This window comes from Anastrepha obliqua, chromosome 4, assembly GCF_027943255.1.
Source record: "Anastrepha obliqua isolate idAnaObli1 chromosome 4, idAnaObli1_1.0, whole genome shotgun sequence".
Classification (NCBI taxonomy): Eukaryota; Metazoa; Arthropoda; class Insecta; order Diptera; family Tephritidae; genus Anastrepha; species Anastrepha obliqua.
The window spans coordinates 105,498,591-105,516,952 of record NC_072895.1 but is presented as its reverse complement, the minus strand read 5'-3'; the positions used below and the strand labels follow the sequence as shown (position 1 = coordinate 105,516,952).

At 32.5% G+C, this 18,362-nt stretch overlaps 1 protein-coding gene across 2 annotated transcripts in view; it reads left to right on the top strand.

The window, feature by feature from the left end:
• The first annotated feature begins 610 nt into the window (after positions 1-610).
• Positions 611-18,362, top strand: part of LOC129245021 (ERI1 exoribonuclease 2) — a 28,509-nt gene continuing 10,757 nt past the window's right edge. The window contains exon 1 of one of the 2 annotated variants that reach the window (XM_054882970.1): positions 611-1,036. Coding sequence is in view for 1 of the 2 variants with exons in the window: in XM_054882969.1 (XP_054738944.1) it covers positions 1,558-1,580 (23 nt within the window). In the remaining variant the exon portion in view is untranslated. Of the gene's footprint in view, positions 1,581-18,362 lie in introns of both variants that reach the window. The other variant, XM_054882969.1, reaches the window with a different exon arrangement.

Below are 18,362 nucleotides of genomic sequence, written 5' to 3'. Positions count from 1 at the left end.
TAGAAAAATAAATATTGAAAATAGGCCTTTTTAACCGACGAAACCCATGTAACCTCTTAAGCCATGCACGCTGATCGAGTTTATGTTTCAAATCTTTTGTTCTCATCACCAACACTCAATTGTTGAATTCATCACCTTCTGCAGTTTCTAATTCGTGAAGAAATTAGCTGTTATATTGAAGTCACCTTGTGTAGGTTCACTTGAGCAATATTTTTGATGAATACAGAGTTGTTGTTTCTCGTGCTTCTAATTTATTATTAGTAATTTAAAAAAATAAATTTATCGCGCTATGAAAATATTAACTATAGAAGATACAAAAAGCAACATTGTTTATTTATACAAAAAACATATATTTATTATTATATATCTATGGATATTTATGATATAGGAATAGTGATAAAAATACGCGTTCGTGTCAAACACCTCTGGTTGCCACCTCATGCCAATGCAACTCTGTACGGCTAAAGAGAAATTGAAAATCGAGTTTTGGCGCTCACTGCCTTTGTTTGCTCTCTACTTACTACGCTTGAAAGAGTTTGAAAAACAGTTTGTTTGAGGAAAAACGAATAAATTCAAAATAAACTTCCAAGAATGATAGAATACACCGCAAGGCGAATACGGCGTGTGCACTGTGCGCCGTAATAAACCTCAGTTCATTTTCAACGTGCATGAAAGCAACTTGTGAAATAGTTGTGTTGGTTGAGTTCAGTGGTGTTAATATTTCAAATAATTTAATGTAAACGATAATTTGCAGAAGTTTGGAGTTAAAATTAAATAAATGTGTACAATAAATAATAAGTAACTGAAAATTTCCCAATTTCTGTGGAACATCTAACCAATGTCAAGAATATAAAAATAGATTTTTTTTTTCATTTAAATGGCTTGTAATAAATGCTAATATTAAATACAAATCAAACGGCAGTAACTTATTTAATTTGCGTAAAATGTAATGTAAACACACCGAGAAACTGATTAAAAAAACGAAACTGAAGAAATAAACGTGAGAAAACACAAAAGCATTTGAGCAGAATAACAGGTAAGCAGTTGAACTTGATAAAAATCGAAAACAAAATCCGACATCTATAGAAAACAAGTAGTCAAATTAGTGCGGTATGTGATAAACAAGCGACCGGCAAAAACAACAACGCAACAATAAAAACACAAACAATACGCGTTTGCGGTGCAATAACCGCTGCAAAGTAACAAATTGGCGTAAGAGGGGAAGTAGAAACTCGTAACAAATTAATGATAAGCGTGAGAAGCGCCGGTGAGCTAGAGAAAGTGTTAGCATTGCGGTTGTGTCCTTTAGAAGAGCTGCAGAAAAGAAATCACTGCCAAAAATACTTTTTTGTTTGTTTTAAACCCGCAGACAGTGAAAAGTGGTGAAATAGCGTACAAACACACAAACAATAGCATTGCAACTCGCTTTCGTCTTCGACTGCTGCTGCTGCTGCCCAACTGCGAAAAGGACAACGAACTGTTGAGTGGATATCCGGACATATAGAAGAGCGCATTTATCCTTAGGAATTTCTTCTATTCACATTTGACCACATCGAGATGGCTCTGGCAAGACTGGCTAGGTGAGTAGAAGAGAGGAATAATGAAGGTAACATAGGATAAGGAATGCAAGTGAAATGATGCAGCAAGAAAGTAATTTAAGTAAATGGAGATATCACAACAACAAAAGTATCGGTATACTATATGCTCACACACATACATATGTACATATGTAGATTTGCATGCACGCGCGTTGCAATGTGACTATAGCTGGCAACTGACAAGTTGTCTATTGGTCCTAGCAACGAATGGCCGAATGACTATCCTGTAGCGCCACGCGTGTGATTTGTTCATACACGAATGCAAAACAGTGGCGGACACATAATTATGAGCGAGTTTGTGAAAAATCTCTCAATTGCATATAAATTTAGTTGATTGCACAACTGTTTTCTCTAAAAAAAATACTTGTTGTTGTAACAGCAACAACATTCCCCATACATATAAGGGGGAATCCGGATCGTAGAACCGACTGTCGTGGAAACGAAAAAAAGGTCTGCGGCCTCGGTAGTCTAGCGTACGTTCACTAGCCTGCCATCTCAAAGGTTGTGGGTTCGAATCCCACGTAAAGCACGGTCCTCGCACTTTTCCAAATTTACCTACTTTCCCTAATTCTAAAACAAAAAAATAAAAAGATATCAATCCTCAAACCCAAAAATGTATCCTTTCCATCTTTATTCCCCCACAAACGTCAGCGCAATAATTGCATTGTGGCTGCTAAAACAAAGAAAAACACACAGTTACACATTGAATCAATGGCGGAAGTGGGCAACCGCTATAATAACGCAGACACATCAAATTTAGCGAAGTCCTCAACCATCTGTGCGATCCTTCTGGGAGAAAAATGTGAAACACAGATGGTGCTCCGAGCAGTAAGAAGTCGTTGTTTCTAAGCAACGACAGGTGCGCATTCCCACTACTTAGGACTGGTAGCGGCAGGCTAATCACCTACCCTGTCAGAAATCAAAATAGATTAACGAAACCAACGCAAGACAAGTGTTGTCGAGACCCTATGCTCCCGAGAGAGGTCAACTAGGGGGGAAAAAACCTGTGATGCGTGGAAGTAGGAAATTCTGTGCGACTCAATTTCAAGAAAATTTGTTATTAAAGACTTACTGAAAACCTAAGTACAATTTTGGGAGATTTCGAAACATGTAAATTAATAAATTAATGTTATTATATAAAAACAAAAAAAAAATACTACTAAAACAGGGGAGACGAAAAAATCGAAAAGAATTGTTGAAATTTCGGGTAATACCAAAACCCCATTGCTTAAATCGACTTTTCGCCCTTTGTTATGTTGTTTTATTGTATTGTAACATAAAACATTCGCTGTACATTGTTAGCAAATAGTGTTAAAGTCAAAGAGTCCTTGGTCGGCAACAAATCCGACTATCCCAGGAACGCCGCTTAGACTTATTGCTAAATCTTCGGCTGAGCTTCCCTTTTCTACCACGATATATTTGCTTATAATGTCTAAATGCGTGGACCGAATTTAAAAATTATAACACGCAAATGTAGTCACTATATCAGCCTTTTGATTTATATTACTTTTTATAAATTAAAATTAAGAATTAATAGCAATATTTAACGTTAAAAATGCACCTTTTTTGCATAAGCTTGAAAAAATGTCCTATTACAGACGCTTATTTCACTTAAATACAAACACAGAAAAGTAACGAATTCACTTATAAACACTCTTTATTAATTGAAGATTTGATTTAAAGTTATTTTCACTAAATAATACTACAAATTCTATTAGAATTTTATTATTACAAATGTTCTTCTAAACGTTTGTAATGCCGTGCAGAATAAATGTGAGCGGCGAACTGTCAAACGAACGATGAGAGAGAGAAGAACAAAGCGAAATGAGAAAAACCCAGTCAACCTAAAGGGAATAACTCTTATATTATTATTTTTATTATTTATAGGGGCGCTTTTTTGATTTCAAATATACATATACATATATAACAAAAACAAATATTTTTACAAATACTGAAAATTTGGAATAAAAATCAGGCTATTTTAGTCCAAATTTTCGCCTGCGGCGCTTTGCTTTCAAATATACATATATTTTACAAAAACAAATATTTTTACAAATACTGAAAAGTTGGAATAAAAATCGCGCTATTTTAGACCAAATTTTCGCCTGCGGCGCATTTTTGCTTTCAAATATACATATATATTACAAAAACAAATATTTTTACAAATGCTGAAAATTTGGAATAAAAATCGCCTAAATTTTCGCCATCGGCACTCATAACTTTTACGATAAAACAACATTTTCATAAGTGCTATGAATTATAAAACCTAAGTTAAATGCTTGCTGGGTTGTCGACTGCTGTATTCTCTTCTCTTCAACTGTATTTCAGTACAAACTGCAAATGTGGTCGGAAAAAACCTAATTTTTAAACTTCTCCTGGGGGTTCTATAGGGACCCTAGGAGGTTGGGACTTTCACAGTTATAATGGTGTGACCTTGCTCTTTCTAATGGGCGTGGTGGGTGGTGAAACGCCCCCTCCGCCCCCCATTCAAATATATCGTGGTAGTAAAGGAAAGTTTTGCCAAATCTTCTTCCGATAAGCAAAAAGCACCTGTCTATCTATTTTCAATTTTACTATAAGAACTGGTACAACGTCTGGTGTCTATTGTATTATAATCTTATAATAAATTGCTTTTTTTTGATTTTCAAATTAATTTCTTTATTAAGGTTTTTATTTTCAAGAAATACTTTTTTTTTTTTTTTTAAATTATTAATTTTTTTTATTTTCAAAAAAGTATTATTTTTTTATTTTCAAAAAAGTATTTTTTTTTATTTTCAAAAAAAACTTTTTTCTTACTAATTGTTCTATTTTCAAAAAAATACTTTCTTTTTATTAATTTTATTTATATTTTTAATTTTATTTCCATAATTTTATTCATATATTTGAGTACTATTGATTATAATCTTTAAATGAGAACATTTTTTGATAAAAAAAAAATATTTTTTTTTTATTTTCAAGAAATACTTTTTTCTGTTAATTTTTTTTATTTAAAAAAAAATTTATTATTGTAATTATTTTTTATTTAAAAAAAAATCCAATTTTTTTATTTTTTTTGTTTTATTTTTTTAATTTTATTTATGTAGTTTTATTCATATATTAATAATTTTATTCATATATAAATAAGTAATACTGTATAATCTTTAAATGATTGAAATGAAATTTCATTGATTAAAAAAAATACATTTTCCTTTTTATATATCAAAGTAAAATTCCCATCTAATTATTTAGCCACCGCTGTATTGTTTATTTACATAAACTAAAGTGTCGTTGGTTCACGATTTATTTGTATGATTATTTTTGTAACTTCTGCGTTCGTGGAACGTGACTGCAAACACATGCAACATAGCAGCACACACGCCAGCAACAAGAGTAAAAACAAAGGAAAAGCAATAACTAGTAGCAGCAGATTTATTACCAACAGAATCTACAGCTGACCGAGCCGGTCGCTCTCTTTAATTTTCTTTGCCTTCATTCACCTTTGCAGAGATTCCTTTGTTGGCTTGTTATTTTGTTGTTAATTTTTCAAGGCGAGGCTAAGCGGCTGTTTACTTTGTCTGACTGTAGCTGCAAAAGAGTTATGGAAACAATTTGGGGTATGTTGAGTTAGGGTAAATAAAGCAGATTTTTCGCAAAGCGTGCAGTTTTCTCGAATCATGTGAATCTAAATATTAAAGCTTTGCTTTATAAGGCTCAGAATTAAAAACAAAAAAAAATGTCGAAATCGAAATCACATATGTACATACACACATTGAGTTAAAGAGTTTTGGTTGTGAGTTTGTTTTTTACAATATTCGCAATATTTTTCTTGCCAATTTTTTCTTTTCTTCTTATATTGTATAAAAATATATAACTAGTTTATACTACTGTGAAGGCAACATATTTTAAAATTTCATATTTGAATAAATTTAGAAAAAAGTTCAAAAATTTTCGAAGTTAGTGTTCGTTATTATTTTTTTATAATTATTTGTTTTATTTTTATTTTATTTTTTTCTTTTTTAACTTTCTTTTGTGTTTTTTTTTTCATTTTATTCCTTTTTCCTGTTTTGTTTCTCATTTTATTTTTTTTATTTTACCTTTTATTTCTTTTATCTGTTTTGTTTCTTATTTTATTTTTTACAATTTTTTGTTTATTTTTTCTGTTTTGTTTCTCATTTTATTTTATTTTTCATTAATATTTGTTTTTATTAATATTTTTTTTATACATTTTTTTTTTTATTAATATTTTTATTTTTTATAAATTTTTTATATTTTTTTATTCTATTAAAATATAGGTGTACGTGTGCAACATACATATTTTAAAATTTCCTATTTGAATAAATTAAAAAAAAAAAAATCATAAAATTTCGTTATAATTTTGTTCGTTATTATCTTGCTTGCTTATTCGTTTTTTATATATTTTTTGTATTTTAAAAAAGAAAGTTAACTTTTTTAGTTTTGTTTTTCCTTTTAATTTTTTGTATTTATTTCTTTTTTCTGTTTTGATTTTTTTACTTCTAATTTTTTTTTTGTCTTTTTTATTTTTATTTTTTTAATGCTTTTTTTTATTGATGTTTTTTTATTACTATGTTTTTTATTTTTTTTTTTTAATTTTTTTTTTTTTGCTATTTTTTATTATTTCTTTAGTATGTTTTATTTTTTTTTATTTGTTATTTATTTTTATTATTTTTTTAAATTTCTTTATTAAAATTTTTTTTTTTTTTACTTTTTTGATATTTTTTTTTAATATGTTTTTTGTTCGACGGTTTTCCATAAAATGCTGGAGCGCTTGAATGGCAGTATAATCTTGTTTGGCAAGATTTTGAAAAGTTCCCAACTCTGTGGCAACCACAAAAAATTCGATTACCTAAAGCTTAGCTTCTTTCAAACAGAAATACACTTACTTTCACATTTCTTATTTTTTTTACTGAAAACAGAAACAAAGTAATTTGAAATGGAAATAAAAATATTTTTTTTTTTAATTTAAGACAAAAAGTAGCTATATACATACCATATATATACTTATATATTTATTTATCAACAAATATTAATAATATAAATGCATAAAGCTGTAGAACAAAAGTAAAATCAATAAGTAAATTTGTAAAATCCTTTTCATAATTTTCCACCCCAAGCGAACAGTTTGCATATTGATCAAACAAATTTGTCTTCGCCAATAACAACAAAAACTAATTCGCACTAAAATAGGTAATAAAATATCACTCAATTACATATAATTGGCAAGACTCGTCCCTTTTAGTGCGAATAGCTATGAGCGAGCACGTCCAGCAGTGTCGCGTGCGCCTAATAAACGCCCTACTCTTTAATAATCGTTCCTAATGACAGAGGCGTGATGATAATATTGTTGCTGATGATTAACTGAACTATGACTTGTTTTTTCACAAGGTGCGCACTAACCCGTGATTGCCTCTTGCACCACTTAACATTATCAAAGTCCTCTCCTCTATCTCCACTTATTTACATAATGCACCTCTCCATTGGGTGCTAACCAGCTATACTCGAAATCATCGGTAGACAGACAGCGTGTCAATCGTCATATGAAACACCTCCAATAACACTGCTGACTCAACTCAGCCGGTCATGAACTACTAGCGCTAAGTGAGCTCATTGGCTGGTTTAGTAAACAAACAAACGCACACGCACACACACTCGTATATATAAAACTTGTATCTCTTTAATAAGTGACATTAAGCGTCCAACTGTTAGCTTACTTGGCTGGTTGCATTTATTTTTTTTATTGTATTGAATTATTTGCAAAGCTGTTCTACGCTCCCTTTGCTCTCCCAGAATTTCCTCACAATACCGTGTGCATAACAGCCATTGTAATTACCATAATCTTAACAGTAAGCAATTCATGTGGTATAGAGTAGTATCCTCTGTACAGCGGCCTTCGTTCGTTGGTCAGTGAACTCTGTCAACAGTTGAGTGATTAATGGAAAAAACTGATATTTACTTATGTATGTAGATATGACCCAATCCCCTTTCACTCAATATGTATTACAGTTCAACTTTTTCGAAAAGAATTAACAATGGTAAGCATCAGAACGGAAGACTTTTATGTTGTTGTTGTTTCAGCTGTTCGATCACGGTATCTGGCGTATCTTCCAAGCAATTCGCGTATTTCAAGCCAAGCGCCATAGCAGTATAGTGGCGGTATAGATAGTGAGCATGAGGGACTTCGTTTCTTCCGAACTCGACTTCTTTTAGGTAACCAAACTGCGATTAAGACCCTTAGTACTCGTTCCCACGACATTACAACCTTTTCCGCAGCAATCGATACTGATTTCCTGGACTTAATGGTATTTGGCGAAATAGGGAGCAGACTAGTTCGTGAAGGAAAGACGTAAGACAGACTTGGGGGAGAATAGAATCAAAAATTACAAACTCTGCAGGCATTTCTATTTTCAGAACTGATAGATGAAATATAATAGAACAAAAGGAGATTTGCTGCTTGAGATCTTTTGTGCTCTGCGCTCATCACTATACCTTATCCAGACCCAGTATCCTAAATAAACCTGAGAGGGAGCTGGGCTTGGCTGAGCTTATATGCCTTTAAATCTACTAATTGCTAACAGCACTTTTTTAAAATCTCTCGCGTTCTGTTCATGTCAAGTTCCATGTAGACCTAGTCATCTACCATCTCGAAATTGTAATAGCTGCGTGTGGCATATGAGGTAAGACGTAACTAATGTTTGTTTGTATGTATTAGCAATCAAAATTGTATACTTATATACCCTCACATCCCTTTCACCGTTTGCCACTTTTTATTCCCCATAAACATTTTTAAACAATCGTGACAGTTAATTCTATTTGTAAGTAAGCGATATTCGTGCCGGAGACACACCCCCGTCCACTACATAAAATTTTATTAATAGAAAATGAAGAAATAATAAATATGACAATACTATTTTAAGTGAAACCAGTTATGAAGCTTTGTAAGTTATTCAAATTATATTGCTTGGCATAAAATACACGCCCATATGTGTTTACTTCAATCTATGCATACATGCATCCACACATGCGTATGTATGTGATGCGCAGCACGTCTGTCAATTTTGTGGTTTCTCAGTGATTTGTTTGTTACTTTTATTTGAAACCAACAGGAAAATTATCATGCATGCTTTTGTTAGTTCATGTGCTTATAGTTACATATATGGCACAGTACATCCATACATACATTCATACACACATGCCCGTGCATATTATTTGCATGTAGTCATTTCTTCATGTGCCTATTTTGCATAATTTTCGTTGCATGTGCAAAAAAAATCTGAGTGACCGCTATGTAGCGCTCTACTCAGTTATCGTTCTCGTACTCACATATTATAACTTCGGTCTCCTCTCTCCCACTGCTCACTATTCATTATACACTACAGAGTTGTAACTTTTATTGTTATCTAGATTGTTATTATCACAACTGTCGCTCGTCACTAAAAATAGCCGTACTCACGAGACTACCACAACAGCAACAACAACAATAATATCAAAACTCAAATAACGAACAAATAAAAGTCGACAGCGCAGCACTTTTTAGTGAACAATAAAGCTGAGGCTGAGGCTGAGGCTGACTAATGTAAAAAATAGAATTTTCTTATCCGCCTGCAATACGCACTCGGCGTCAGACAATTACCCAAACGTAAGCGCTTTTGTGCTTACAGCTACCTCCATCGCCCACCTTCAACGTCAGACGTGCCTACGTCCGCTAACAAATATGCGACTGCAACGGCCTGCAGGCAGTCGGTCCACTTTCAATTGATTGTTGTTCGCATTTTTTCTTTGTTGTTGTTGTTTCTGTTATTTTGTGTTTGAGTGATTAGTTTGGCCTCAGTTGACCCGCTTTTAATCAGCGGCCTGCAATAGCGTGGGCAGTATGTGGTTTGAATGGACGGACGAACGGAACAGTGGGCGATCTAATTGCGAGCCATTTATATTCATACAGATATTTTTATGACCATTTTACTTTCGTTGGTATTTCTGTGAATGCGTTTGTTTGAATGGGGCTTACTATAACGAAATGTTTATCTCTACATTTTATAAAATAAAGTCTCGGAACACGTATGTATGTACGCTAATAACTATGCACAGAAGGTGCCAATCTGCATTGGGTTTTTTGCATTTTGCAAGGCTTTAGAAAGCTTTTTTCGACATAGATTGCATAAACTTGCCAAAGATGAATAACAAATAAGCAAAAATGTATTAAAAAACCATTACATTTCATTTCAAACTCCGTTAGATCAAAAAGGAATCTACCTATTGAAGTACTGTTTTCCTCCTAAAAATCTTTGAAATGTTTACTATTGCTCTGTACTAAACAAATTTATTAAATATTTCCTATAATAATAAAATTTCGAAAACAAAGTGAACATTTTTTTTCTCCTCCAAACAACTTTGTGCGTATTTTTGCAGTGTGCCAAACTCCATCAAGCGGGAAAAAGCTGATTTCTGTAATATGATATATGTTAAGTTGTTATTGCACTGCTAACTTCCCATTCGTATACGCGGTATGTTCAAAAAGTAGGTGGATTTTATTTTTTCATCAATATACAATTTTTTTTCTAAAAATTTTGATTTTCCTTAAAATGTATCTCTCTTAGATATAATATAAATGTGCCAACGCTTTTCTCAATCATCGAGCCAATCTCTCACCAAAAAAACGCTTTGGTATGGCCTGAGCTCTTCCAACGATGCGAACTTTCTTTCCACAATTGCGGCAAATTTGCCTCTTTTCATAGGCATTTTCGGTTTTGGGAACAAAAAAAAATACCAGTCTAACGGTTAGACGCGATAGAAGTGAAACCTTCCGTAAAACAAACTGAGAGAGAATGAGACGAAAGCAGCATTAGGGGCGGGATAATTATAGGTTCATTATAATATTGCTATAAAGTTCATATTTTATTTTCTTCATTTTATTATTATTCATCCTCAATGTTTTCAATTTCAACAAATGATACGAGTGGCTTATGATAGCTAAAATATGATACAAATGCTTTGGTTTCGATGTTGTCAACATATCTTTGAATTACCGCGTCAATTGTTGTTTTTGATCGTGTTGTCGATTCAGTGCGATTGTTACACATTTTTAAATTGAATGTTGTATTGAGAACGTCAATTAAAGGAACCGCTGTGTCCAATGAAAAATTTACGTTAAAATCGCCACTTAAAATCATTGGAACTTTATTGTAATCTTTTCTAAGTATCCGCGATACTTCTGGTGTATACTTCATTAAATTTTCGTGAATGAATTCCGTGATGCTATTTATTGATTTTTTTTCTGTCGATACTCACGACACTTTTCTGTATTATTTTTCAGCATAATTGCGGTAAATATTTAAAAATGAAAATATTTACGAATATAAAAATACACACGCGCTTGCTATTATGAGCGTCCCCAGCAAAACCTGCGTGACCGAAACTCTAACACAATTACATTTTTTTTAATGTTACAAACACATAGGCACGCAGGTTTTGCTGGGGCGTGACCGAAACTCTAACACAATTACACATATGCACTCGTATTTGTTTGAAAATCGACTTTTTTTTGGTTCTCCGTCACCTTTGGAAAATGTGTAAACAGTAAGCAAACTTTATTCATATATTTTTCCTCATTTTTGCATCAGTAAAATTAAACAAACGCCGTAGCCGAATGGGTTGGTGCGTGACTACTATTCAGAATTCACAGAGAGATCGTCAGTTCGAATCTCGGTGAAAACACCAAAATTAAGGAAAACTATTTTTCTAATAGCGCTCATCCCTCAGCAGGCAATGGCAAAACACCGAGTGTATTTCTGCCATGAAAAAAAGCTCCTCATAAACATATCATAAAATAAAATAAAATAACTGTATAAAAAAAAAATTTTTCTTGTGATTCGAACCAAGGATTTTGGATCGGAAGCTCACATTGCTAGTCGCTCGGCTACCGCGCCATGCTGTCGGCGCTGGCCTAAAAGTTATTTAGTTCGTCGCTACGTTTATATCAACATATAATATAACGCTTCGTAGCCAAGAGTGTCGCTTTTTTCGTTTCATCGAGTCTGAAATCACTCCCAACGATTCTAAAGAAGTTTTCACTTCAAAAAGTCGCAAGTGGCCGGCGACAACGTTGGTTGAGGCAAGATTAAGGTTACATTTTTGGCTAAACAAAACAATTTTTTTATATACCTACATTTTGTTTGATAGCATAAAACTGGCAAGCACACGAAAATAAGTCTAACTATTTTATCTGTTATGTCTAACTTTTAAATATGTCGAAACACAACAAAGCAAAAAATTGGAAAACGAAAGTACGTTGCCCGCGAAATTTGAAAAGTCAACTTACTTTTTGAACATACATCTTAGGAGCAGGTAAATCCTAAAGTATGTGGTCCTCTACCAATATTTTGCTTATTCAAGCTTACTTTGCTCTAAGCTTACTTTGAGTCTAAAGGTAAAGTCGTTAAATCGTCATGTTTTGGCTTTTCCGAAGAAACGAACCGGCAACTTTCTGAATGTGGCGCCGGTGCTCTCTGCTGCGCTTATCAAGTAAATAAATCCAAAGTTGTAGCGAAACGAGTTATGTTACAATTTCGTTACTCTATCCAAGGAGCACAACCCTGACCTACCAACCTGTTTTAAAGTTAAAAAAAGAGTTCGTAATATTTTATTACAATAAAAATGAAGGGATGGAACATTTAGTTGGTACTTTTGATGCAATTTTCGATAGCTATTTCGAAACACCAATTTTCATTTTCCAGTACGTTCTTTCTGTACTTTATAAAATACTTCAATCAACTGTTGTCTTTAAAGCGACTGGCGTAGCAACCTGCTTATTCACAATTTTAGACGAAAACTTGCCATATTTGGTTCCCGTGTATCTACTGCTAATACTCAATGAAGATTTTTTAATCTCATGTCTACATTTTTGTTAAATTTCATCATCGCTAAATTAAAATAAAAATCACACGTGAAGCTAATTAGCAACTTATCTGCAAATCGCAAAATCTTTATTACTAAATACCGCAACCAGCCAATTGATTAGTCGTTTAATGCTTTAAAGTAAAATGTGTTAAATGACGAGCGAAAAAATTAATTTGAAATGCATACTTTTCGAAGTTTTACGCTAAAATGCTGTAAAGAAACGTGTATACGAGTAATAAAAGCGACTGTCGACCTCTGTTCTCCATTCGATTTGTGTATACATTCGCTCCCTGGTTCGATGCTGACGATGGTTATGCAGCATTGAATACTAAAAATAGTTTATTCTACTATTAGTCGCCTCTCGGGCGGCGGTAAGAACAATATCCTAGTACATTTCTGCCTTGGAAAAAGCTTCTTATAAAATCCAGGTGCCATTTGGTTGCCGTAAAAATTTGTAGGTATCTCCATTTGTGGGGTAAAAACAAGACGCGCCTTATAAATCGGAGAAGATGCTCGATCTGTGATTCTCAACTGAACGCATAGTTTCTACAACTTACTTTCTTTTTTAACATTTTTCCAGTGTTGTTGAAAGTAAGAAAATCAGATGTGGGATACTTGAAAAATAGTACTGAACAACTCTTTGAAGTTGTAAAGAATCTCATTTCTGTAGCTTCATGGAAAAATGTCCCAACCTATTCTGAGTTATTGAAAGTGACTTGATCTTTTATGTATTTCGATTGCTTTCGAGTTAGTTAATCAGTTAGTAGTTTAATTTTTCCATTCTTTAAACTTTAAATCATTAAAATATTATATATCTGTAATTATATAATGAAGTTCCTAAAATCACTGGAGAAGAGTTCCAATTCCTTTTCAGTGGATATATACCAAGATTGTGGGGAGCTGAGAGGGTTGTTTTCTTACCCAAGCCAAACATTAGCTCACAGATGGCCCCAAATCGCCTTAGGCCAATCAGTCTTTCATCCTTTTTGCTGAAGTACCTTGAAAAGCTGATTGATCTACTCATACGGAGTGGGATTCTTCGGGGCGTTTGTTGCTTGTTGTTGTTGTAGCAGCATAAACATTCCCCATACTTACATACGGGGAATGCTGCTGGAGTGACAGTTGACGGTGGTTCCTGTAAAGGCAGATCTGTATGTATATTCCGTCCTGCATATGAATGTAAAAGAAATGGAGAACTACCTTTATCAAAAAAGGGGGCACCTTCCCTGGGGCAATCGCTAATCAACCTTATCACGTTTATCTATAGAATGCTCAACGACAAACCATTCACGTCAGATTGGGGCGGTGCTTCTTTGTGCCGGTAGATGAGTAGAGGCACCCGTCAAGGCGGTGTTCTTAGGCCATTGATCTGGATTGTCGTTGTCAATGTCTTGCTTGAAGATCTGCTGAGAAAGGGCTGCAGGGTGATAGCTACGTCAACGACGTGGCACTTATTGTTAGAGGGAAGTTTTTGGATAGAGGAAAATTTTTGGCAGCTCTACCTGCAGTTGTCAATAGAACTATCGGTACATTCTCTCAAGACGCAGCTCGTCCTATTGACAAGGAAACATAAAGTACTCAGAGTTAAACTACTCTCAATAGAAGGCGCTTTGTTAATGCCCTCTGACAAAGAAAAATACCAAAGTTTAACACTTGAAAGATCGCTAACGTGGAAGAGTGGAGAAAATAGGCAACAGTTGGATTGTATGGATTTTTCCACTATGGGGAAAATATGCATATGATGCACATTCATATGAATAAAATGCATTTACTTTGCACAATTTGACGTATTCTTTTGAAAAAAAAAAAAGAAAAACAAATTGTTTGCGAATTGCAATGCGTCAATGTTTTACGGTCTTTTAATTTTTGTTTTTAATTTTTTATTGCATTTAAATAGATTACGTTGTTGTATTAAATGATAACGCATCTTTAATTAGAACATATATTTATTTATGTAGAATAGGGCGTCGCTCGCATTTAAGCTTCACGAGATAAAAATGAATTTGACAACGCAAATATTTTAAAATTTACGTCAAATGCACTCAGGGGCTTTATCAGAGCAAGATAAAATGATCTCAACTTCAGACTATAAATTACATATGTATGTACAGTTGTGTGCAAAATAATAGGAGCTCAACGAATTACCAAGGTTTAACTGTTTTTATTTATTTTTTTTTACATTTTTTTTTATTACTTGTTTTTTTTTTAATTTATTTTATTATTATTATTTTTTAAGTTATTTTTTTAAATTTATTTTTTTATTGTGTTTTTTTTTTTATATATTTTTTTATTTATATTTTTATTTATTTATTTATTTTTAAATATATTTTTATTATTATTTTTTTTAATTTTTATTTAAAAGTATAGTGCGTTCTACAACAAAAAAACAACTATATAACTCAAAGCTGCAAACTTAAATTTATTTATTTTTTATTTATTTATTTTTTTATTTTTTTTTTTTTGTTTATTTTTTTCTATTTATTTGTTTTTTATTTATTTTTGAAAATATTTTATTATTATTTTTTTAATTTTTAATTTTTTTTCTTTATTTTTATTTATTATATTATTATTTTTTATTATTTCTTTATTTTTTTTATTATTATTTTTTTAATATATATTTTTATTATTTTTTTTAAGTGTTTTTTATTTTTTTTTTCTACTATTTTTTATTTATTATTTTATTATTTTGTATGGTTTTATCATTCTACAACAAAAAAAGGTATATAAATCAGAGCTTCAAACTTTGTACGAAATTCACAAAAATTAAAAAATGTTTCTTAAAAATTTTTAATCAGCACCTTAGAAAACTTCAAGGCCTTCAATTTTAATATAATAAAGTGGAAGTTGAAGTCGCTCAAAAGTCGCGTTGATTTTTTTTTTTTATTTGCATGCGTTGTTGACAACTTTCATCCATATAAACACCTGTTTGGAAGTATTTTTTATATGGAAACAAATATTCAAAACCTCAGCGAAAAAAGTCAACTAGAATTTTGAGTCACTTGAAGCTTTACGCTAAATTTTTCTACAAATTTTGATCAAGTTTTTTTATTTTCAATATTTTAATATTTGTGGATTTTATACAAAATTGGAGCTTTGAGTTAAATGATTTTTGTTGTCGAAAAGTGTACATAAATTTAGTATAAAAAAATAGTTAAAATTTGGTATTTCGTTTCGCTACTATTATTTTGAACACAGGTGAAGTAATGCATGCGTAACAAAGCTACAAAAACGCATACAAATAAAAACCATCCTAAAACAGAATTGCAATAGCGTGTGTGCGTTTGTATGGTAGAAAGGCATACATTTGTGCTCGTCCTAGAGTATTTTTCTATTAACCAAATCTAAATTTAACGTATTTCAAAAACGTAATAAACTTACTAACGAATGTAGGTAAACAAAAAGAAAAAAATATATGTAAAAAAGATAATGTAACTTTTGTAGTAATAAGCTGATCATTAAATGTGTGGAAAAATATTCCTTAACACGCACAAAATCTAAATGTGGATAATTTATGGGAAAAATTAAAAATTCAAATTGTTTTTCACAATCGTAAACCGCCGAAATTTGAATTTTATTCAAAGGTATAACAAAAGAAAAAAAAGTTAGTAAATAAACGAACGAGGGAATGGACAAAAAACAAACGAACGATAAAAAAATTGTACCAAAGCACATTGAACAGGCAGTAACAGTAGAGCGGAAACAATAAAAGCAACGTAGTTTGGCTTATGCTTTTCGTTCCCAGAATGTCAAAATGTATAAACAAAGATTGACAATTTAGTGACCAAAATAAATAGAAAAAAATCAAGTCAGCTGCGCTACTAACAAATTGAATTAACACAACAAAAATTCAATTTGATTGGACAATCTTTATAATTTTTGGGTAGAACCATTCGTGACATTTATTTTTTAAAGTTAATTCCTTTTAAATACCGTAATACCAATTTTAAAAGACCCGCTGGAGGACCCCCTCCATATTCGTAAATAACTTTAGTATTGTTGACTTATAGTGCCTCAATGCCTGTTTTATCCACAAAGCATTTACACTTTAAATACCGCCACAAATAAAAGTCCAAAGGTGTAACTTGTTTGTTTGCCGCACTTCCCAATCGTCTGAAGTGACAAACAGAAAAAAAGTGGTTGTTGTTGCAGTACAAACATTCTCCAGGCATATACGAGGAATGCTGCTAAAGAGACAGCCCTTGGCCGGATATAAATCCGGGTCGTTCCGGTAACGTAGAACCGACTGTCGTGGGAACGAAGTGGCCGTTCTCGCGTGGTTCGAACCAGTGCAACCATAAAAGCCGTTTGAGAAAGAATTCGCAGAAATCGTCTTAGAAAGCAGAACATCGACCAGATCCATGACAAGACTAATTAGAAATGATCTCCACATGAAAGCCTTCCGTCGCTCAACTGGTCATCCTTTGACAACGCGAAAATTAGACTCTACAGATGCAAGCAGCTTCTGTGGGCCATGAAAATATTCTTTTCATAGATGAGGAAATGTTCACTGTTGAAGAAGTTTTTAATAAACAAAACGACAACAAAATTTATGCCAAAACTTCTAAAGACACTAAAAATTGTGTTCCAAGGGTTCAGCGTGGTCACCATCCAGCCTCTGTAATGGTTTGGTGGGGAGTGTCTTGTAAAGGCGTTACATCTCTTCATTTCTGCGAAAAACAGGTTAAAACAGGAGGATGTCTTAAAAGGCGTGGTGAAGCAGTTGAGGAATACTCTCTTCAATGGAGAGCGTTGAATCTTCCAACAAGATTCCACTCCAGTCCATAAGGCGAAAACCACCCAGCAGTGGCTAAAAAACAATATTCCTGGGTTCATAGCCGCAGAGGAATGGGCGTCTGGAAGTCCAGATCTACGGTTTGTGGTTAAAATTGGCGAATATGGCCTGTCAAAAGTATCACAGAAATTTGGAGAGTCTCAAGTAATCTTTGGTACGAAGAGCGACGTCAATATCCATGGAAACCATGCGTGCTGCATAGCTGAATGGGCTAATCGTTTGAAGGCTTGTGTAAGAGCAAATGTTGACCATTTCGAATGAAAACTATTATACATTTTTTTTGTTTGTTTTTTTATTAATATTATTATATTAATTTATATATTATTATTATAATTTTTTTTAATATTATTATATTAATTTATATTTCATTTTCTTTTTAATATTATATTAATTTATGTTATATATACATTTTTTTTTTTTAACTAACTTCATGAAACAAAGTACTACAATTTCATATATATAACGGACTTAACTTGTCACAGAACTTATGGCAGGGCTAAATAACATAGACTCTGGGCGAATTGCCAAATAATAATAATCCAAAAAAATCCATCAACAAATTTAAATAAACAAATTTTTATGTAAATAAAAGTAAACAAATAAAAATTTAGAGGCCTGTTTATTTTATTGAGGGCACGTGTGCATAAATTAATTTTTATTTCAAAGGAAATTTTGTTAATCATTGAATTTCAAAGTGTTAAACGTAGGTCAAATATGATTAACGCCATCATTCTCTTTTACGAAGCGAACGTGCGTTTCTTGTCCGAATCGTATTTTCGTCTGTTCATATTCCGCAATTCGAATACAAAAGTAGACGAAAACAGTTGATTCTTACGCGGCTCTAACGGAAGAAAATAACATTCCCTATGACGATTAGTATACAAATCAACGAAGAGTAGTGTCAAATTAAAAAAACAAAAATTCCAATCGTTAAGTTATATTTGAAATGGAAAACTCTTCAATCAACAATAACTTCCATTGGCATAAAACGCAATAATGAAAACAACCAAACGCATACGTAAACGAACGATTATATACAGGGTCCGGCACTCATGGTGTAACCAATTAAAAAGGCCATAAAT